Source organism: Seriola lalandi, unplaced genomic scaffold (genome assembly GCF_002814215.2).
Source record: "Seriola lalandi dorsalis isolate HSWRI2012SDOR001 ecotype SW California unplaced genomic scaffold, Sedor1 jcf7180002054572, whole genome shotgun sequence".
Taxonomy (NCBI): Eukaryota; Metazoa; Chordata; class Actinopteri; order Carangiformes; family Carangidae; genus Seriola; species Seriola lalandi.
Genome location: NW_019525125.1, coordinates 129,044 through 152,797, shown reverse-complemented (window position 1 = coordinate 152,797; position 23,754 = coordinate 129,044). Strand labels below are relative to the sequence as shown.

At 39.0% G+C, this 23,754-nt stretch overlaps 2 protein-coding genes and 1 pseudogene across 6 annotated transcripts in view; 2 read left to right on the top strand and 1 right to left on the bottom strand.

Moving 5' to 3' along the window:
* The window catches only part of susd2 (sushi domain containing 2), a 35,152-nt gene extending 19,200 nt beyond the window's left edge, over positions 1 to 15,952 (bottom strand). For 2 of the 5 annotated variants that reach the window (XR_015437900.1, XM_023417096.2), the window contains exons 1-13: positions 15,514 to 15,669; positions 15,006 to 15,204; positions 14,067 to 14,215; positions 13,316 to 13,673; positions 12,333 to 12,534; positions 11,589 to 11,674; positions 11,217 to 11,485; positions 10,269 to 10,412; positions 9,481 to 9,633; positions 8,956 to 9,207; positions 8,213 to 8,494; positions 7,681 to 7,857; positions 854 to 950 (exon numbers count right to left, since the gene is read on the bottom strand). Coding sequence is in view for 4 of the 5 variants with exons in the window: in XM_023417096.2 (XP_023272864.2) it covers positions 854 to 950; positions 7,681 to 7,857; positions 8,213 to 8,494; positions 8,956 to 9,207; positions 9,481 to 9,633; positions 10,269 to 10,412; positions 11,217 to 11,485; positions 11,589 to 11,674; positions 12,333 to 12,534; positions 13,316 to 13,673; positions 14,067 to 14,215; positions 15,006 to 15,204; positions 15,514 to 15,625 (2,480 nt within the window). In the remaining variant the exon portion in view is untranslated. Of the gene's footprint in view, positions 1 to 6; positions 951 to 7,680; positions 7,858 to 8,212; positions 8,495 to 8,955; positions 9,208 to 9,480; positions 9,634 to 10,268; positions 10,413 to 11,216; positions 11,486 to 11,588; positions 11,675 to 12,332; positions 12,535 to 13,315; positions 13,674 to 14,066; positions 14,216 to 15,005; positions 15,205 to 15,513; positions 15,670 to 15,922 lie in introns of those variants that run through there. The other 3 variants (XM_087176860.1, XM_087176861.1, XM_087176859.1) reach the window with 3 other exon arrangements.
* Positions 15,953 to 16,009: 57 nt separating this feature from the next.
* Positions 16,010 to 18,553, top strand: LOC111663047 (retinol dehydrogenase 14). Its single transcript, XM_023417098.2, has 4 exons — positions 16,010 to 16,414; positions 16,689 to 16,931; positions 17,459 to 17,761; positions 18,068 to 18,553. Exons 1-4 carry the CDS (start codon positions 16,294 to 16,296, stop codon positions 18,325 to 18,327), a joined length of 927 nt encoding a protein of 308 aa, XP_023272866.1. The 5' UTR covers positions 16,010 to 16,293; the 3' UTR covers positions 18,328 to 18,553.
* A 2,528-nt stretch (positions 18,554 to 21,081) lies between these two features.
* On the top strand, positions 21,082 to 22,958 carry LOC111663109 (nuclear factor 7, brain-like; annotated as a pseudogene).
* Positions 22,959 to 23,754: the final 796 nt, after the last annotated feature.

Here is a 23,754-nt window from a genome sequence, read left to right as displayed (position 1 = left end):
TCATTTGTCAACAATGTGTTTACAAAACAAGACAAAACAAGGGTCATTTTCATCAAGAAGGACGAGCCACAACGAGCTGTTAGATGAAGAGCTGCAGGCGTCCGGCTGCACGACTCCAGCTTCTCAGTAAGGCAACCACTTCCTTTTATTGTGGGAAACTCTTTGGCATTGAAATCAGATTGTGATTTGACAAATGTACTTATCAAAACAATATGAGTTTGTTTGGCTGCATTGTAAACGCACAGACCAGTTGCTCCTCTGTTGAGAGTTTACTCCCCCAGAATTCTAGGACATGTAGTATCAAATCATAATTGATGTTACCAAGGTAACCACAGGTGTTGCCAAATCAACACAGATTAAAATCTCAAACGTTATAGCTTTAACTAATCCTACAATGACATGCTATGTAATGGTTAAAATAGTTTTTCATATTCAGCAGTTACAACACCAGCTGAAACTCTTATAACAAGTATTCTACTATCAATCTTTGAGGTAATATCTCAGTTCGTTGGATACCTATATCACACATCATACCATGAATTCATTAACCTCAAAGCGACCAGTGGATGAAGTAAACAATATTCATATTATAGGTAGTGAAACAATATTTGCAGTGTCGGCTGGGTGAGAGAAAACTACCAATGAATGCAGCCTTTAAAATTAAGAGATGTAATTAATCTGCTGCAGTAATCGAATGTAAAAAAAAAATTAAACTGCTGTAGAGGCCACTGTAAGTGCAAACACTGATTTAATATTTGATTGTTTTATATTTCTTGTTTCCTAAATTGCATTTGGTAGTACCAGTGGAACAGAGGAATTGATTTTTCCGTGAGGTGAATCGTGTGTAACCCACCTGTCTTGTTTCCTGTTGTGCAGTTTGATCATTACTCCCATCGTGACCAGTGCTGAGAGGGAACCAACAGCGCCGAGTACAAACCCCACTTTATCTTCTGTAAAAAAAATAAAATAAATCACACCAACACAGAATTAGTCACTGCAATAAGCCATTGGACCTTCTGAACAATCAATCCTCCACATCTTTTACATCTGGATCAATGCAAAGTCAAAAGGCTACCATGGAAGCACAGGACATGACGGAAAACCAAAGAGGAAAGATCGATCGACACTCATGGTTCCTCGGAGCAAAGCATCCGGCAGAACTGCTCAGTGGCCAACAACAGGCCGACAATTTCCCACGCCTGTTCAGTCAGTTTGATTTGGATAAATAAACGATTAAGGTAAAAACTTTCTAGATCAATCAATTGTTTTCTGTGGTAGCCACAGTGTAGTTCTATGACTGTTAACAAAAACCAAGTGAACTACAGGTTAGAGTAAATGTAAATGTGTAAATGTAATGCTTGGCCAGATATAATTGTTCCGTGATGTCAGCTTCATCTTCTTTTTCACTGTAAACAGATCTGATTTGGTAGCTTATATTTTAGCACATATTAGCTTCAATAATACTAGTGCTCATGTAAGTGTACACATCTATTGTCTTGCTACATTAGCCAGTTAGATATCTAAAAGTTCTGATCACTTTTATGCTAATTGTGCAATTCAGTCGTCTGAAACTGAATTTCTAGGGAGTTAGTTGAATTTTGAATTTCTAGGAATCATCCATGTGATTGTGTTGAATTGGATAAAAACATAAATTCCTGGACATTTAATTTAACCACAAGTGTTTTCTCAGAGCATTTTCTTTATAATGATGTACATCAAAAGAATATTTTATCCACATTACCTAATTCTACATTCAATAATCATAAAACTTATCAGAAATTGGCCAAAGAGAATATGAACATATGAAAAAATATATATGAGTAGTACTAGTCTTCATCCCTGAGCAGATTTTTCATGCAAGTCAAGCACTGATTTCCCACTAAGAGCCATTGTGTTCTGCCGGTTTATTCATTTTTATAATTACCAAGGGGATCAAACAAAACAAAAATGATACACTGGCTTCAGATAAACATAATAAACAACAATCTGGATGGACTGATACAACCTCCATTTACTGGATTTTCCCAGCAGTTGCCTTCACATTGTTTTGCAGTTGCTTAGGTAATACTGTGATCAAATTAGAGCATCTGAAACTTTCCTCCGGGTCTTGGCAATTTCAGTCAAGCGATCTCCAATCTGTTTGACTATTCATACGTTACACTTAGCCAGGAGATATTTTTCTGAAGGCAGGGAAGTACACGAGACGTTACGAGGTACATAACTATCAAAATACCGTCATCCTCTAATGCATGAATGCACGAACATATGTCAAGTGTGGTAGATGTTTGTCAGGTACGGCACTGCAGGTGCTGGTCCTTTAAAATGTCATCAGCCTTGGAACATCAAACACACACAAAGGCATCCAGAAGCAAACTGAAATACACACCAACGTTTGCAAATATTCCCTGAAGTTTCTGAACCAATCAGTTTCGCCACACATGGCCAGGCCTTGGACGCAGCAGTGCTGGCATCAGACTGTTGGACACCGAGGCCTACAGCATCAGTGCGACAAGCTGCCCAAAGAATAATTGTACTGGGAGCTTGTGAGGGACTGGCAGTCAATCAGTGTTAACATTCACCTTCTTCCTTTTTCCCTGCTGGCAAAACCCCAAAGCTATCTCATTACGACCTGCATTGATCAAACAGTAAAGCTCCAGGGAGCAATAGCTCTTAGTTTGGGCCATTATATTTCTTGTGAGAGGGGATTAACACATGACAGACATCATGTTGTTGGACTGAACTAGCTGGAGCTAACAGAGGACAGAAAAGGGTGTTTTCTATACAACTCAAAGACGGCGTGTACGTGTATATATCACCCATCTCCATCTTCTGTACTTGGATTCAAGTAGATAAAAGTGATTCTATTTTGCACGTTATTCCTGCAATTTGCTACAAATTCAAATTCTTTAAAAAAAAAGATCAATTTCTGAACTCATCATTATTCAATCCCTTTTCCAGTGTTTATCTCACAAAGAAATTGCAAACAGATGATACCGATCAGAAATCCAAGACTGTTTTCATAAGCCTACCCCACCCATATACCCCTGAGCTACACTCTTATCACATAAAGCATTTCTTAAGATAGAGATGAGCTTTTTTTTGGTCAGCACTGATATCATCTTAAAATAATTCTGTTGATTTTTTTTCTCTCCCTGGTAACAGTGCCTCTCTGTGTGAACCTACTGTTGTCATCTGATATGTGTATCTCAGCCTGTCTAACTTAATGTGATGGGTGGAAGTATTCTTGGAATTTGAACCATGTGTCAGACGGCGAACTTCATCGAATGTTTCACATACAAACTTAACAAGCAAACAATTGCATGAATGCACTCACAAAACACAAAGCCTGGTAGAACACAACTCATACTCATATGATACCCGGACAGTCAACACAGCAGTGTGTGTGTGTGTGTGTGTGTGTGTGTGTGTGTGTGTGTGTCTCTGTCTATATGAATGTGTGTGTACGGTTTCTTATCAAACTGCATTTTATCTTTTAAACAAAATCAAGCATTTTAATCTAATCATAGTCAAAAGGTAAACTTGTAATTTTCACAACTCAAGTCTCTTTCTGTTATTTAGTTTTCCCATCCCTCATACACACCAGTCTAGTCAATTAAAGTTGCTTCGTGCAGACGTCAATGCTGCTTATCAGTGGGTCCAAACCTTTTTAGTCTGGCACCTCTCTATCAGATGAGCTCAAGTATCCTTTCATCAACACCCTCTGTCAGGTTTTATTGTTTTTATCTGGATGTTATCTAACACTAATGATTATATAAAAGCACTTGTGACTTGTTAATGTTAAAGATTGGTCTCCTCTTTTTCAGTAGGTTTGGTAAAGGTTGCATTTGTACTATTGTGGTGTCAAAATGTATCCATTAATTTTTTCATTCCTTTATGTCACCTCTGTTCACTTGCTGATAGTTTATTGGTTATTGTGGTGCTTATATATTAGAGATAAGCCACACACCAATGTGTCACCCTACTATGTTTTCAAATTAGTTGAGACTGTACTGGTGGTTGGGAGTCACTACTGCATATCACAGAGAGATTAATCGTGAGAAATTGATATAATTGCAGGACCATAGTTAAAAGAATTCCTAGCCATTGTCTCTCACAGGTATTATTGTTGCTGTGTCCTGAAAACCCAAATGCTGGAAATGGATTCAAAATGGCTTGATCACCTCTCTGATGATCACTAAAGAAGCTTGTCTGTTAAGTCTGTTCATTTTTTGTTTGAACTTCACATTGTAAGCGATATCCCTAAAAGAGAATCCCACGTTTAAAAAAAAATTGTTTTCACTTGTAAAGATAGCAGGGTGGAGAAAAGAGCCACACATGAGAAGCAGGCGGTCACTGCAATGACAGAACATGAAGGGGTGGGCGTTAAAGGCCAGAACTGGCTGCAAATCTTGTAAACAACAGACTTGTCATTCAGATTTAGACCTCACCACAGCATGGAAACAGCCCTCATCAAATATGTCAATAATCTGTGCGTAACCACAAACTCAAAGACAGTTGTCCACTCTTGTGCATCTCTACATCTTGTCGGAGCCTTTGACACTGTCGATCACGCAACACTGTCCGACTGGAAAGGTGGATCCACAGAAATTGTTCAGGTAAATCTGACTTAAGTTTGAGATGGATTTGATTATATTTCTCAAAATATTTCTGCAACTCTCTCTTCAATTTAAAGTTGACAATCACATCATTGGTGTGTAGAGTTAAAGGAAACTTTTAATGAAGAAAAAACAATAGGAAATGAGGACAGGAAGTGGTAATCAATTAAGGCGTGACAGAGAAGAGAGACAGCCTGTTTAGTTGACCTTCCCAGGCAGAGACCTTTGTACAGTGACAAAAATGGCCCCAATGAAGACTGTGAAGTGTGAGCAACGTGACTGGTTAAAAAGTCTCAAGCTTGTCTTGGTTGACATTTCAACAACAACTTCTTTTACGCAACCTGTATTTACCAACCACTTCTCTCTCTCTCTCTCTCTCTCTCGCTCCCTCTGCTTTCCTCCGCTCTGTCTCAGGGGGTCTGAACAGGGAACCACAGGCAGGAAACTGAGGCTTTGTCTTGCAACCTACGTCACTTTTTCCTGTGAAAAATCGCTCTATCCCTCTCTGGCAGCTGTCACATTTCCTTTAATCACTTTCTTCTCCTCTGCACAAGGAACTCTATTAATATTATAATGCCATTAAGGTTGGGGTGATCATGTTATTGATATGCATCTGATGCTCAAGCAGGGTTACTGTTTTTCAGAAGACTGCGACACGCTGCATCCAAGTTACTAAACTCTATAATCTCATACTTCTCAAGTCTCCTAAGGCCCTGTCTGCACTGAGATCAAATACAGTCCAAGGACTTTCTTTCCAAACCGCACCCTCGCCTCTCCAACAACCGTGACATAACATATTAATGTTGGTCATCACAATACACCGTACCCCTGCCATAAGTCAAAGTACAGCAGCAGGTTATCATCCATCTCAAATAGGTAGGGGGCTTTTGGTGATGATGGGCAATATTTATAACGAGATCCACATTTGATGGAAGGGACTGAGTGTCACCTCTGCTGACAGGCTCCATTTCAACAGTAGCTCATTAAAGTGATGCAGAGAAGAACTCAAACTGGATGCGGTGGCATTTCTTTTTCTGCAGCACGCCGTTCGTCTTGACTATGACAACAATTCTCTGGCTGTTCAGCCCACACATCACGCCGCAGTGATTCATTCGAGGGGAGGAGGAGAGATCAGTCGGGGCATCTCTTTCTAGGCCTGTATTTAGTATTGTTTACATGGCTGGAGGTCACATTTCAATGGCGGAGGTAACAGCTCATGCAACACCTGCCATTTACCACCTCAGGTCATGTTGACAGTTGTTAGCTGTGATTTGAGTAATGAGAGCATCAGAGCAAGTGTGATCATTGTCAAATATCTAAAAAGGCCCAGCTTTGTTTGTGGGTATGTGTGTGTTCAACGTGCATGAGGCTCTGACTCACACTGATTGTGCTTATCTGAAGATGCATGTGAATATACTGTGTGTGCATGAGGCAGTGAGACTATTTGTCTCCCAACACATCCACATCACTTTCTAAACATTCTGTCTGCTGCTGCAGTAATGTAAGAAAGTGTTTGGTGGTATGTATAACAAATAGAGGTAGGATAACTAAAACCTGAGCACAACAGCTAGTGAGACGTGTCACAGTGAGAGGTAAGCAAAATGAAAACTGAAAGAAAGAACAAAATAAATCACGTGGCTTAATATGAAACATTTCTAAACGGCTCTGTATTGGATAATCAAGTTATGAAACTAATATGTTTTCCTAGTGAAGGAGTTTTAGGATCGATTGTGTCCAGCTGTGACCCGGGGGCCTCCAAATCTGATATATGAAGTCTATTCATCCCTGATTACTATCACGAGGAAGTCTCTGTTTGCAGCTCTAACAAGGAAAGGATGGAGGGCTGTGGTGAAGCCGCGAAGGGATGAAAGCGGAGGTGGATCGCAAGTCAAGTGGTTTCATTTCTCTGCTTCCTCTCACTTCACTACGACTGGTAGATCAATGAAGAAAGAAAACTCTGACATGTGTAATGAAGAGATTAAAGATCTAATTTCATCAAATCTCTCCGTCACTGCGATACGGAAGAATAACGACTGTGTTGTTGCCTGTAATTTTTTTCAAGGTTTTATAAAAACCAGCCTGCTTCACACCGTTAACCTGCTCTGAATTTAGTGTGACATTCTGCCATCTGATGGCAACAGCTGACAACTACAACAACACTCATTCAGAGTTCACAGTTGGGGTGATGAATGAAACCATTACGGGGACCCAGGTGGTTCCAATTTACAAACACAAAGCCAGCCAACCCAGGTTCAAAAGTTTATAGCTTTGTAGCTAATGGTCTGCATGGACAACAGAGAGCCAAGTCTATTGAATCTTTGCTTTCCAAGGGGCTGGATGAGGAGACGAGGATTCCCAAAGTCCCTCTCAGTTTTCACTGGAGCATGCTGCCAATCGTACGGAATATAAAACATGTGAGGAGTAAGTGTGTTTATTCATGTTGTACCTTTCTAAAACAATTAATGACCAAACTGTTTCACAAGGGAATAAAACAAAAAGAATAAGCTACTTAACACACTGATTGGAATGATGCAGACAAAACACAGTGAAAGTTGTGCATGTCTTAACTCTATTTAAATTATATTTGTAATTACACCTGACACCCCCCCTCCCATGCAGCCATTGGTTATCTATACTGTCAAGTATGAAATTCAACTCCATACAGCTAACGTGCCTAAAATATATTAGTATTTACAAATCATTTTAAGTTATTTTCTGTGTTTTCTGTGTGTTTGAAAATATATACATTTGGGTATTTGTTCTCTGGGTTAGATTTCTGAGAAAACAGCTGATGAATTCAATGCTCTTCTGAGGCCAACTCTCAAAACCATTTCAAAACTTTGACTCTAATATCAAAGTATCAGTTAATGCAGCACAGAGAACAGTTTTCAAGAGGTTCCAGGTATTGTTTACAGGGAATATTTATAGTACACTCTATCATATGTCATCAAAAATATTGAATATATAATTCTCATTGACATTACAGTTGAGTCTATTTGTCTCAACACAACCAGCTGTTTGCTTTGTTTTTTATGAGAAACAACAAACCAATATTAGAACCAACCTGTTATACAGTAGGGTTGCTCTCCTGTCCAGGTCCCATCAACCAGACAGGTGCGCTGTGTTGAACCGTACAGTATGTAGCCGTCACTGCAGGAGAAGCTCAGAGCGTCCCCCTTTAGGTAATTTGTCCCATTCTTCTTCCCATTGCTGGGTGTGGGAAGCCAACCACAAGAAACCACTACAGAACAATGACACATTCAAACATAGTAACACACTAAAAAAGATATGAAGATGTATGTGAACACACATAACTTTCAAAACTAATGCATTTGCTTCATTAAGGTTTCTTATGGCATATTACTGTGTATGGTTGAATTCCTGACCAAGCTCTCACTGGGCCTGTATGTTGCATTTTCAGGCGGAGCATTATTTATTCAAAGATTCAAAAAAAACAGCAACAATAAACATGTAATCGCCTACAAATTATATTGTTGCCCTTAAATATTATCACACAAAAAAATAGACACACAATAGACACAAGTATAAAAGACAATGACTGAATGGACAGAGATTAATCTTGTTTCACTCGGTACCTGGCTGAAGGGCTTCCATTAGGGCCTGGAGGTTTTGGTAGGCCCTGAGTGTGGCGTTTCCCACCGCCAGGCTCCGAGTGGTCAAGGTATCAAATTTACAGAACTGTGCCCCATCTCCTCGGCACGTCGTCAACATGTCTGCCACCAGAGGGTCATCAGGTGTCTCAGGTGGTAGAGAAAAGGCAGGAACAAAAGCAGCGTCGTGGCTTTGTGGGAAACCGTAAGTATCCAAAAGGTACTTTGAGTCGTATGTGAAAAGGGAAAACGTCTTTGAAATATTCCCTGTGGAACAAAAATAAAACACAGCACCAGTTAAGATCTGCGACCATTCTGTATTTCGGGTTTGAACATCTAATTACACGTTTCAGACTGATCTTAAAACCAACTGAAATAGCAGTGGAGGTTGTGAAATCAAGAGTATCCATAATCACACATGCAGTATCTGAAACGTTTTACTCAATATATAAATAAACAAATCACGTGTAGCAAAACAGTAAAACGTATAAGAGAATGAATAACTAGAGCGACTGACTAATAACCAACTTTTTGGGTACCACAAGTTGTCATGGCAACCCATCAGACATGGCTAACCACATTTATGGGAATTATTTTAATATTCTAAATAAGTTTAATATTTGTGTTGTTTTAGAATGAGAATTGATTATTTCAGTATTGATTGATCTTGATTGATTGCTCTTTCAAAAGTAGAAGTTTAACAGAGTTCGACGGTCTTTCACACTCACAGCCAGCTCCAAAGGTGAAGATCTGCTCCGGCGTGGCGTCAGCTGTGGAGATGACCTCTCCCTGTTTGGTCAACATGTCATCTGATGGGTCAGAGTTCATCCGACCAAGGAGACCCCAGGTGTGGTTGGCGAACTCCAATGGCAGCAGGACAGTTACCGCCATGACTCCTTCATGCACACGCACCTCCACGCCAACACCAGAGAGGAACATTACTGTCACATTCTGAGGACTGGGGACGAAAACAAACGCTCCTGGAAAAGAGAGATTTAATTGAAATGTTGAAAACATAAAAACCTGGACATGTGAAATACATTAAGGTCACAACTGTAGATGCCAATTCAGTAAAGGCTGCTGTAGGCATAATTTACATGTTAAAATGCTCAAATTTAAGTTTCATTTTGAAGTCACTGGTGAATCTTAACTTTTAAGGCCTCCTTTTCCAAAGTGAAGAAATGTCTAGTGCAGCTTAAACCCAGTCAGGAGTAGGGTTAGGGTTAGGGGTGAAGGGGTCTAAAGTATCTCACTGTGTAGGTCCATCCATCTCTGCTCGGTGAGAGGCAGGACCTTTTGGTTCCTCAGCACCTGAAGGCGATCCTCTGCTAGACGCACCTCGATGACATCAGAGGTCTTCTCCCTCATAGCCACTGACGACAGCCTTGTGGCTCTGGCCAAGGTACCTTGGTGGTAAACAGATATCACATTGTTACGGGTGCATTAGGTTGTGAGTATTATGAAGTCAAGAATGGTTTCATCACTGCTGAAGTCTCTGCAATATCAAATAATCCAGATGTTTGACATCACTGATGTAATGAGAAGAATATTAATGACATTTGGCCATCTATTAGTCACTCGCCCCACGGCTGTTGTGTAATGGCTTGAAGGAAATTCTAAACAATGAAGCTCACATCTGTTAGGCTTCACCCGATCTGACCCTGAGAGACACAGGGGGGAATCAAGGAAGTAGGTTGTCATTTTACAGCAGCTCACTTCTTACATCACTTGCTCTCAGAACTGTGTGAACGATAAGAGGGAGCCTTAAACACTTCAGAGTGCAGGCAAAGGAAGACAAATAAAAATTCAGTAAGAAATATGAAGGTCAATACATCTGAGCAAACTCTAGAGGGAGGCAATCAATCTTTGTGCTTATAAAAAAAATACACAAATTGAACCATAAATAAGCTCTCTAAAGAAGTCCTGAAGCAAGTTTCATCCAAACAAAGCTTTGAGCAAAAAGATGAGAGGTGCAAAAGCACCGTGGGGAGGGATGAAAGAGGGGGTAGAGACAGGGCATTCATATCAAATGTGGACTCACCATTCTTGAGTTTCAGCCGTTCTGTTCTGGCCTGAACACTCAGCTCTCTGTCTGGCGAAGACACAAGGTAGTACTCTCCTTTGCCATTGAAAGTGTAGTTCAGGCTGTCGAACGTTATGAAATGTGGATCCCCAAAGACAACACCTGCGAGGGATCAAGAAGCAAAGCACTGATGCATTTACATCAGTTTATCTTTCAATTCATCTAGACAATGGTTTTCCAATATCAGAGTGCGGCTTAATGTTGCATTTATAGTCTCTGGAGGGCAGGTAGTCAATTGTATGATTTAATATATTCCCACATTTTCACCCTCACCTGCAGCCTGTAATTCATTTACTTCTCCTGCAAACTGATCTGGTATTACCTGCTGCTCTAATGTCTAATGTTTTCCCAGCAGAGAATGTGTGTGCAGCCACACAGAGGCAATTAGATAGAGATGAACAAACACACACATAAAAACACACTCTCCCTATTTCTTGTACTTTTTGATTTACTTTTTCAAGTCTCAGTTTTACTCCAAATTCTACCATGGAAACCAGAGTTGAGACTCAGTATTCACCTATAACTAGGTATGACTGATGTTTAAGAAACGTATAATATCCTTATGTTATCCCAAATTAATGACATACACTATTACCTTAATAACTATAAGCTCCTAAAATAGAACTAAACATGCTTGTTTCATTTGAATAAAAAAAAAAAAAAATCATTCTTTTAAAATGTTTTCCTGTAAGACATAATGCAACAACTCGCATTTACAACAAGGTAGATGAGCAATGACTGAACTAGAAAGCTGATTTAAATAAACTGCTTTAAATAAACTGGTCTAAATAGGGACATCATTATCACTGTGCTGTGTTAGTGTGTTAATCATCTTGTGGGTCTTTTGCTGTGACAGTTGTAAGCGTTGAAAGGAGTCTATGAATACATTTGATTTGATGGTCTCACCAGCTTTTGGGGGCTGGTAGTTGCGACATCCGCTGGAAGGCCGCTGGCTGAGGTAGATGTGGCAGTGGTCAGACCAAAGGCAGCAGTAGTAGAAACTCATGACATCATAAAGCCAGTGGGAGTACGCTGGCACCCGCGGTGGTTCCCTGTATGGAGGGGAGCCCCAATCGTGAGCCCTGTCTGGGGTGCTGCCACCTGTCGAGTCTCCCGTCAGCACCAGAGCACCAGTGCTGTCGTAGCAGCACTTCTGTCCTGATCCAAGCATAGGACTGGAAATATCAGGGAAAAAAAGTCATAATGAAAAGGAAAACAATGTTTCCATTTCGATTTTTAAAAAGGTAAAATCTTGGTCGTTCCTCTTGTCACTCCTACCTGGCTTGAATTGCTCCGACGCAGTGGACACTGCCTGGGTGATAGGTGCACACACTGCCGCTCTCAATGTCACAACTGTAGTCAGTCTGCAACAAGTGAACAGGGAATGAAAATAATCAATAAAAGAATCATAAATGAAGAGCTGCAAAGATTAGTCAATTAAATGATTAATTGATCGAAAGAAAATCAATTGTTTGCTGTAAAGTCAGTTATATATATTTGGGTTTTGTACTGTGGGTTGGTAAAAACAAGCCTTTAGGTTCTTGGAAATTTTTCATAAATTTCAATTTCAAAAAATGTTTTACATTTTATGGATTTAAAAATGCATCAATTACTTGAGAAAATAATAACAGATTAATTGATAATGAAGTGCAGCCCTAAATACAAGTCATACAATATGATTTGGCGATACAGGACTCTGTTTAAGTGGCCTTAACACTGATGACAGAGGTTATGATTTAATATAAAGCTTGTTCCCAAAATTCATATTATTGTAATTTCTTTGACTAGTTTTGTTTCCCTGTGGTTCGAGTGATATGGATGAATTCTTATCTTGCCACATGCCTGTCATCCATGAAAGTCACTTTAGTGCTGTGTGATTGCATGACAGGAACTGCACATATCCTTTGCCATACTTTGCCATTATAGCTATTACTATGACTACTTCTTGGATGAAAAATTTAATTATATATATATATGTTAATTATATAACAACAGTGGATTTGTTGTGGTGGGTGTACTCACATGAAACCTGCCTGTGTCTGCTCGGGCCTGTGTCAGAGTGCAAGGACAGTCAACGAGCTCACTGAGGAAGTTGGGCAGTTTTTTCTCCATGTTGTCCCATTGCAAACACTTGTTCTTGGCCCAGGCAGCAGAGTCGTCTCTAAAAGCCTGCTCCAAGTGCCAGGCTAAGACATGACCTCCACTCCAGAGTCCCTGTACATCCCTGTGTATCAACAATTACCATTCAAAGTTACTTTGAACTCATAATTTTAAATTTATAAACTTAAAAACACAAATGAAATTATTTGGTGATTAAAAAATCTAATAATTGATTATTCTGTTAATCTATAAAATGCCAGAATATTGTTAAAAAATTCAATTTCCCAGACCCAGGGGTAATATCTAAGTTTGTTTAGACCGACCAACAGTAAAAAAGAAAAAATAATCAAGTTGCGTACATATAAAACAGAGAAAAGCAGCAAATTTCTCAAACATCAGAGCTGGAACCTGCAAATGTTCTATTTTTTTTTTGCTTTTCTTTTTGCTTGTGATTATTCGCGCATCAACAGAGCTGTTAACTGTTGATTTTCTGTCAATCGTCTAATCATTTAGATGATGAATGGGTTCAGCTGCCTGTGGTCTGACCAATACTACACATTGGGACAGTCAAACGCTACATACACCCCATGCACTTTATATTACCTTAACGTTGGTTGTCATCTCCATACGGCAGGAAAAGGCATGTTGGGTTTTAGGTTTTACAGCAGGTACATGTGAGGTTATGATCATTGCATCACCTCTCTATCCTATGAGCAAGCAACACTGACTTTCTAATACTGATTGATATGAACTAAATATAAAAGCTAAAAGCATTTGAAAATATTGTTTTTCTGCAATTGGGCCAATTCATAACACTTACAAATTCAGCAGCATTACAATGATGCTGGAATCAGTCAAATATAGGCAGAAACTGGATGTTGAGATATGGTGTGTATTATGGATACCTTGCTCCATCTGACTTAGAACTGGCAGTAATGCGTATATTCCCCAACTCCCAGTCAGAGTAGTCCTTTGAGCACTCGGGGGTGAAGCTGAAGGCACCAGTGTTGACCAGATCCCTGCCCAGAGAGTACAGGTAGCTCAGCTCTGCCCGCAGAGAGGATGATCCATTCATCCCCGCCTCTGTGCTCCCGTTGAACTCTCTGTAACCCCACAGCTCTATGTTGACCTTATCTGCTCCAATCAAAGAGCTGTTCCACGTCATCTTGAGTCGGCCCGCTGTGTTTGGTGTTCCGTAGTACTGCCACTGTGTTGCATTCACAAGGGCGACTTCGAAAGCAGGGTCTGCTTTACTGGGGTGGACTGACAGTGAACACGAAATGTTAAGGGGACACACAGGTAACCAGTTCTGATGTAAGCAGAGTTTTGTTGATCCAAAGTAAAAATAATGTCAGGTTGTGCAACCATAAGAGGAGACAGGAATATAACTGCAATAATGAGGCCATTTTGTCCCATTACAACTCTTACTCAAATAGTTACATACTGTAATTATATGTTGGCAGCAGTAATAATAATTTCTGCAAAATGTGTATGTTATCTAATCATTTCACAGGGGAAAATTTTGATATTTTTTTGATGGTAAGATCAAAGTATCTAGTTGAAAATACAATCCTTAAAGCTACAACTGAAATACTGCATTGTAAATCATTTCTGATCACTGATCCTAAAATCAATTTTATATTTTCAGCAACTTACCTGACAAGTACTCTCCAGATCTGTCAAAATTGATTCCGTCGGTCGAGACATCAAATGGTATCCAACCCGTCTCATACAATAAAGGACAGATACAGTGGGCGTGGCCTTCAGCATCAATAAACCCCTCTCGTACAATCTCACCTTTAAACCTACAACAGAAACAGACAAACTTGAATTTATTAGATCTTTATCCTGCTACACAACACGACTACTTTGTTCTTATGCAGTTTCTCTGCTGTAAACACTGATGTTCCATTGTCAGTAAAATAACAACTTTCAGTGCTTTCTTGCAACACGACACGAGTCAACCATCAGAAAATAATATGTGATTTTAAAGGTAGGATTTTTTTTCTTTGCATAGGCAGCATGTTTCCAATAGCTTTTAATACAGGAACATTATGAAGCCATAGAGATTGTATGAGCAGCATATTTACTAATCATGTTGCACAATTTCATTTCAGACACCACTTCAACATTTACTCATTTTGTGACAGTCAATATGAAAGAGACTCTACTGAAATGTTTTGTGCTTAATATTAATGTATGATTTTTTAAATCATTGATTGAAATACAAATATCATTGATCAATAGTTTATACTACTACTTATCTGCATACACAGTAAATGTAGGCTATCACAAAACAAGATATACTGCAAAAACACAACATATGTACTATGCAGTATATACTATACAATTTAGACTCAGCAGCCACTTTATTAGGTACACCTGTAAAATTTAGCATAAACTACAACAGCTCTGGCAAAAAAATCTACCTTTACAAAGATATTAAGTTTTCATTGACACTGCAAGACAAGTATTTATTTAACCATATGTTTATTACTGAAGTTGTAGGGGTGTTGAGCACGACACTGAAAACTGTTTCTAATGTTTTGGCCACTCCATTTACAAACATGAACGGGCACGTTCATAGACACAAACCTGCAGAGAAGTCGCCCATTAGGATGAAGGACCAAACTGAGGATCCTGAGAGCTCTTCCACCGAGCATGGAGCTGGAGTGAGGCGTCACCAGGATACAGGACTGGTTGTAGTCTGCACAGCAGTTCAGCAAAGACGCACAGGTTGCATGGCAGGAGCATTCCTCCAATATGTCTCCACACTTTCCCCTGCATGTTTGACCTCATAAATAAAAATGACAGACTAATAACTCATCACAAATAATGCCAAACGTTATCAAAATCATTAAATGATTAAATAAAATCACACTTAATTCTATGAAAGTCCTAACCAAAATCTGCATAATACATTCTACCATTTGTTTTGATGTATCCAGGTATGTTACAAAATGCTAACAAGTTGTAAAAATTCTACATTTGTTGTCTATATGCAAAAGATGAACAGCTGTCAGCAAATGTGTACAGTGATTTGGATATCTACATAATCTTATATTGGTACTCAGTCTTTAAAGTATCTTTTAAAGCCACTTACCAGCTGCTTTAGTAGAGCAAATAAGAACAATCCCACAGAGAAAAATGGTCTGTCTCAAGTTTACTCTCATGTTTATCTTAAGAGAACAAAGCAACAATCCGTGAACAGTCATTCCTGCATTACACCATCCTTGGGTGAAACTTTAGCTTTGAGTTTCGAAGTGTATCAAAGGTCAAATAGCAAACAAACAAAAGTTTTTAGTGGCGATTATTAAGTTATGAATTAACAGACGACAATTTAACATAGTTCGGTAATATTTAATTCTTTTCACTATGACATATTAAATATATATATGTATAAGATATATATATATATATATATATATATATATATATATCTTTGACAATACGCACACTGTCATGTTTATTATTTTGTTTATAAATTATTTTTAGCATGGATTTTAAGTTACCGCCTGTGTTCATCTTGGGTTCCTCCTGTTTATTCACGTTAAAAATGTATTCTCGCGAGACTTTTCGGTTTCAGAATATAGCGCATGCGCACTTTACATCTTGGGAGGTTTCAGAATGAATTGGAGGGGACTGACAAATGAAGTAGAATAATTGTCCATATTTGTGTTCAATTCTTCGGGAATCATTTCTCCAAGTTTACCGCAACAACAACCACAATGGACTAATAACAGGGGGGGACAATGACGTTTTTCGCTGTGAACTAGCAAGTTAACAAGCTAGCTAACGTTAGCTCCGGGCTCAGCTAGCCAGCAGCATCAGTAGCTGCCAATAATACAAGACATTAGCTCTCAAGGTAGTACTCACAGGGAAAATGTATTTTCTATATACAATCATCGCGTCTTTAGTTTCTTTTTTCATTCTGAAATGGATGAAAAAGCGGAAGTATTGCACAGACCTGAAAAGACTTGATGGCAAAACAGTTCTTATTACAGGTAAATAAACATGTCTTGCTTTTTGCAGCAAATATCTCCGTAACTCACGTGTTAATGGCCTATACTGTGTAGATCAGTGTATTTTGGATTGATATCGTCAGTCTGAATATAAAAGCTGAATGACATTTACACTAAACATCACTGCCTGTATCCTGATATTACAGTATTCAGATTGCAGGCAACGTTACTGTTATCCTCTACGTGTCGTAAGCCTCACATGAGCATTAATACACAAATTTACTATTTATTTATTATTTATTTATTTTATCTGCAGGTGGCAATTCTGGGATTGGCAAAGAAACAGCTGTTGCCTTGGCAATGAGAGGAGCCCGAGTCATCATTGCTTGCAGAGACCTGGACAAGGCTGAGAAGGCTGTGAGGGAGATCAAGTTCAAGAGTCACAGTCTTAACGTCCTCCACATGGAGCTGGATCTGGCCAACCTGCGCTCTGTACGGGAATTCTGCAAGAGCTTCCTTCAGAGAGAGAAGAGACTTGACATCCTGATCAATAATGCAGGTGAGGGGTCTCTTGATACAAGAAACAACAAACAACAAGGATTTATGGAGTTTTTATTTATCTGAATCAAGGGATAGAGGATGCTAACTGTTGTACTGATTGAGGCAAAATTGTGATTTTGAGCTATACAAATAAAATGGACTTGACATAAGGCTACATGATTATGGCTAAAATTACTATATTTTTGCACAATGTTGGTCTCAATTCTATATTTTTATTATATAAAAAACAAGGATTTACTGAACTTGTGTCGTTTTAATGGACTTAAACAAGAAAATCTCTAACAAGGAATTTAGTAATAACGTAAATGTTACATGATCAACCAAAAACAAATGGATTGAGAGTCCTCTAAGGAAAAGTCCATAGTGAAACCAGTCACTCCATGGTCAAGAACAAAAGTAAAAACCTGTTATTGCTGTTGACGTGAATGTGAATAGTGATTTTTTTTATCATCTATAAATCCTGTTTCTACTTTTTCCACCTCATTATTCTGACATTTCTCTTTGCCCTCTGTTTTGCTTCTTCAGCCATGCCCAGTGTCCTCGACTGGACGGACGACAGCTTTAGCATGTGTTTTGGCGTCAACCACTTAGGTCACTTCCTCCTCACCAATCTGCTTCTGCCTCGCCTAAAAGAATGTGCCCCCAGCCGGGTGGTCACCCTCACATGCTCCACCTACAAATACCAGAAGCTGGACTTCCAGGACCTCAACTACAACCTGCTGCCCTTCTTCACCTACTGCCGCAGCAAGCTGGCAAACATCTACTTCAGCCAGGAACTGGCCCGCATCACAGAGGGGAAAGAAGTGACCTCCTATGCTGTGCACCCTGGTAAGAGTTATTTTTAATAAGAACATATGAGACTTGCAAGTTGAAATCTCACATATTATTAAAAGAAAACTCACCAACAATGACTGACATGGGTGTGTGTGTGTTTGTCTTTATTACACGCTTTTTTTAATCAATATCAAAATGTAAAACAGCTTCCAAAGGAACAAGAGAAGATCATCCTCCTACTAAAACTGCAGGCTCTCCTAGGCAAATGAAGACCTTGACAGTCACACCAAAGCATCGTAAAATTTTGAGGAGGTTGCAGTTGTAATGTGTAGATAACTGTGCTTACATGTGTTGCTCCAGGGTTTGTCCAGAGTGGTTGGACGTGCCACTACTCCGTCCTGTTCCGGATGCTGATGCAGGTGATCATGTGGATGTTTTTTGTGCCTTGTGAGATTGGAGCTCAGACTGTCATCTACTGTGCTGTGTCAGATGAAGCTGCCAAACACAGCGGGGGTTACTTCGTAGACTGCCGACACTCCACTCTGCGTCCTTTCGCCAGAGACGCTGGCGTGGCAAAAAAACTGTGGGAGGCCAGTGAGAGACTGGTGAAAATGGCCTGATGGTAGAAGCTGCGGGAACAGTTTTCTTTTGGTTTTATTTATTTATTTTTTGAGGTATTATTTATTTTCATGTTTTTTTTATTACTGTGTTTTTTATAAATATTTTTGTTGTACATCTAAGATTTATGTACCTTTATGTGCTTGTGTATTTTAAGAAGTAATGTTTTTTTTTCCATCAACACGATTTCTTTTGTGCAAAAATAAAAGGACTTTTCTTGGGAGTGTACATTGTTGTTTAAATAAATTAGTTATTTTTTTCATACACTTTTTTGTGTAACCTGAACTGACAAACTGATTATTTCCTTTTTACTATGTATATTTGTTGATTTTTCACTTTAAAATATTTTTTTCAGTACACAATTCTAAGGCTCTTTATGTGGAAAGTTGCCCTAAATTCTGTTCATAAAACAAACAGCAGCATCTGCTGGTGAGAAAATGAAAGGTCAGCAGCGAGTTAGTTACTTAACAAGAAGGGAGGGGAAATTACTGAACAGAGCTGAGACAATTACAGGAAGTAGGATCTCTCTCAAAAACATTAAATAAAAGGACTGCTATCTGTAATGCAAAGGGACAGGGATTTGGTGAGTGGAGTATCTCCACTGATAAACTTTGCACTGAAGGAACTGGCTGATTCCTTTGCTGGGAGAAGGAAATCTGAATCTCCTGTGACAGAGAAAGAGGAGCAAAAACTAGAAGCAGTGTGTAGTAAACATCAAGCTTTCTATGCTGCAGCCTGGAGAGCTGCTACATGTTCACCGAGTGGGACGGCCACATGACGTATCGCCTTCACTGCCTCCAGGAAGTTGTCTTTATTCAGTGTGACAAAGTTCAACACTTTGGCAGCACCACTCGCTCTCATCCTGACCAGTTTATCATCCTGGTCAAACATTAACTTAACATTTTGTACCCTGACCAGGCTGTGTTTAATGTCAACTGTTCATTTGCTACTCGTTTTATGCAGATCTACTAACCCAAGAGTATTTGAGATTCATTGTTAGACTATTTCAATAAGGGATTTGAGAGAGCAGAGATTTAAGAGAGGTTGAATCTTCCATTTAATACAACATCCACCAGAGGGCACAGTGTTAGCAATGACTTATGGTTTTATGGTTTAATTACTGTTGCTGCATAGTTTGTTTTTCATTTCTGTTACACTTGATAATCTTTACAATCCCCATGTTGTTTATGAAAAACATCAGTTAATGATAAAAGACTAATTTTGAGCATCTGAACACATCTGGAAATTTATTCAATCCTCAACAATTCCTCAGTTTTTTTCAGTCACAATAACATCTGCTTGAAATTTAGTTTATTTCTTATTGTTTGTTGGGATTTCTATTGATTGTTTCCTTGGCAGCAACTATTCTTTGTGGATCTGGCAAGCTTTACAGTGAATGTTGTGCACCATCCTGGTCAAAGGTCATCTTTTACATGGAGGCCATTTACTGTAATCTGAACAGACTGCAGCTTTCACGTTTTGCTGTTTCACCTTTTGCACCAGAGATTGGTCCTAATCATGTGCTGTTCAGCTGGACGCTTTATGGAAAATGTTACTATTAAAAAACTTCTGTTCCTGTCTGAACTACATCTTTCTTACTTTAATGTGTCATGACTTTTGTCTCTTAATAAGAACCATGAAAAGTGTTATTTGTAAGGTTTTATGTGCACTCCAGAAAGAGCAGCTGCTACTAGAATACTACCAAGTGGAGATCGAAACAAACAGTGAGATAAAGGAACGTTCAGTCGAGTTTCACTGTGTCCTTCTTGAATTTCCTTTAAGAGCTGACACCACAACTTATGACAATATGAAATCAGTGTTTCAAGTATTTTGAGGTGGATGTATTGTTGCTATTTTAGCTTCATCTCCTCAACAGCAAAGTCTTTGACAAACTACTTTCATTATCATATTGATAAATTCAAGATGTCTTTAAAAAAAAATTACTGAACATTTATGTTGTTTTCAAACCAAGAAGTCGATCATTTGTTATTCAGTTTGCAGTTTTGAATTTAATTATACTGATTCCAGCAAATGAATGAGGAGACAAACTCCAGTCTTGTAATTCTAAATGTGAACAAGAAGATAAAGACACTGAATGAATAAATGAATGAATGAATGAATGAATGAATGAATGAATATAGGCTGGAAAGAAAAAGCAAAACACTGAGCATAAGAAACTCTGATTCTCCGATTGTTGTTTCAACAAATACTGTAACACAATGCTGAAAAACAGGCGGTCTAATGTTACTGAGTTTGGTCTGATGTTTAAAAATGTTTCACCAATAAATTTAAAAAGGTACATTTCACTGTTTGACTTTGAATGAATAGAAGAATAAAATAAAAACTAAGTAAAAGCTTGTCTGTCTCTATATTTGGTGCAAATAGATTAAATGAACACAGTTATGCAGATACATGAGCTGAGCATGTTTCCTGCTTCTGTGATAGAAAAATAAAAATGTTGTTAAACTGGTTTAGTGTCAGTCAGCCTGTTGAAATGTTCAGACCTCACTGAACTAAAATACTACAAACCTCCTTGTTTGTGTCATTTAAAGATCATTTATGTTCTTTAATGTAAATTTAAACATGAGATTCATCATTTTTAAACATTTTACCTTTTATTTTTGTTTGCGTCTGAACAACAGCTGATAACAGCTGGAATTATGTTATAAAGAGGAGAATATTAAACTCTACTTGATGTGTTGACAGCTCCATCTGCTGGTGACAAAACAACTTGGCATGATTCTGTACTGGTGATAATTTAGCAAATGACAGATGTAAAAGAAAATGAAAGTATATTTTGACATTGTTTATTCATTGTTGAGACGCCATTACAGGGTGTGAGACCTTTGCTGGAAAACGCATGATTGAAGGACTGTAAGCAGAAAGTTGAAGAAACAATAACTCCGTGAGTCTTGCTGTTGTTGCATATGAAATGGCTGAGAGAGCTCTCTTTGAAAGTTTCCTGAGTTGCCATGTGTGTTCAGAGACTTTCAGAGATCCTGTGTCTCTGAGCTGCAACCACAGCTTTTGTTCAAGCTGCCTGAAGAAATTCTGGGAACAAGCTAAAAACAAAAACTGTCCCATTTGTAAAAGTAAATCTTCAAAGGTTATTTCATGTGTAAACTTTGGACTGAAGGAACTGGCTGATTCCTTTGCTGGGAGACAGAAATCTGGATCATCTGAGACAGAGCTGGGAGAGAGAAGAAGGTGGAGGTGGTTTGTAGTAAACATCAAGAAGAGCCTAAATTGTTCTGTAAGGATGAAGATAGAGCTGTGTGTCCTGTCTGTGAGTTTTCTCTCCACCAGAGTCACAAGGTGGTTCCTGTAGAACGAGCAGTCAGTGACCTGAAGGAGCTGCTGAAATCTGACTTAAAGTCTCTACAGGACAAGAGGAGCAAATATGAGGAAGTGGAGAAAACATACAGTGAAATGACTGAACACTCCAAGAAGCAGCTGTCGTCCACAGAGAGGCAGATCAGAGCAGAGTTCAACAAGCTCCACCAGTTCCTGAAAGAGGAAGAGGAGTCCAGACTGGCAGCTCTGAGGGAGGAAGAGGAGCAGAAGGGGAAGACTATCAGCAGAGAGATGAAGATGATTCAGGAGCAGATCTCCTCTCTGTCAGACAGTATCTCTGCTGTTGAAGAAGACCTGCAGAAACACAACGTGCCGTTCCTCAGCAGTTATAAACCCACTCAGACCAGAGCCAGAGCCCAGTGCTCACTGTCAGATCCACAGCTGCTCTCAGGAGCTCTGATAGATGTGACCAAACACCTGGGCAACCTGTCCTTCAGAGTCTGGGAGAAGATGAAGGAGAAGGTCCACTTCAGTCCTGTCATTCTGGACCCAAACACTGCAAACCAATGTCTCCATCTGTCTGATGATCTGACCAGTGTGAGACATGGAGACACAAAGCAGCAGCTCCCTGACAATCCAGAGAGATTCACTCAGTATGCCAATGTTCTGGGCTCTGAGGGCTTCAGCTCAGGGAAACACAGCTGGGAGGTGGAGGTGGGAGACCATCCTGTCTGGAATGTGGGTTTGACTAAAGAGTCAGTTGACAGGAAGGGAAAGATATTTATTTCACCAGAATATGGATTGTGGTGTTTAACACATCGTAGTGGAAAATACACCAATGGTGTTAGTGAGACTGTCAAAGTGAAGAAGAGTCTCCAGAGGATCAGAGTCCAGCTGGACTATGACAGGGGGAAGGTGTCTTTCTACGACCCTGAAGACATGACTCACATCTACACTTACAGAGACACTTTCACTGAGAAACTCTTCCCATTTTTCAGTATTGGAGAAGCTGGTGACGCCAAAACCTCTGATATCAAACTGTGTCACACTGAGATTTCTCTGTGATGTTCAGGGATGTTAGTTTTTCTCTCATGATGGTTTGAGGTTTATTACACTCTAAACTCATCATCATCACATTTATTATGTTTCCTTTAGTTCAGATTTATTCATGATGGTAACTCCTGCTGTTGATTTTCAGCTTTTCAAAAATAGATTTAGTTTGTAGGTTTGTTGGATTTTTATTCTTGAAATAAAGATTAATGTCCAATAAAATGTGACAACAAACTGCTGAAGCTGTATCACATCATCAGGAGACAAACTTTACAAATCAGAGCTGTTCATTATCATCATTATTTTAGATTAATTTTTTTATACTTTGGAAACAGGTGTTTTAATATAATTTTATAACTTTTTTGTTGTTTACATTTTGTACAACAAATGTAAATTACAATTGTTTTATTTGTTTCATCCATCTGAATCTTCTTCCTTGTGTTTTTATTTCTCTTTATATTCAGTGTTTTCTATGCGTGAGCAAATATCCTGGTTAAAACATGAGTTCATTTGTCCTGAGTTACTTTTATCAATAAACCATTAAAGCTGTGCTGCAGTTTCACATGTCTGTACACACAGAAACACATTGAATTTTCTATTTAAATTGTGGTTTTATTGATAACACCTTAACACATTTTCTTGAAGTTAGAGAAACACGTGTAGCACGTAAGAGAACAGAGCAATAATCCGAAGAATCAGAGAACTACAGGATTAATATTATTATACAGAAGAAACCCAAACTGACAAAAAGAGACAGAGGGAAACTAGAAAGAGTCGGCTGCAGAGAAATGATTGAATAAGGTTGAAAACAGAGGGACTGGGGGGGAGAGTGAAAGACACCCTACGAAGAGAAGCCAGCTCAGTGTTGTCAGTGCAACGTAGTCACTGGCTGGAGAAAGAAGATGGCGGAGGTTCAGAGTGAACGCAGTGGCTCCAGTTTATCTCAGTGATGCTTCATCTGACTAAATACTGCCGCTGACAGGAAGCCGGCAGAGCTCGCACTGACCTCAACAGACTGGAGGAGGACACTTACTGTAGTTTATATGTAGAGCTGCACAATTAATCATGTTCAGTCATGATTTTAG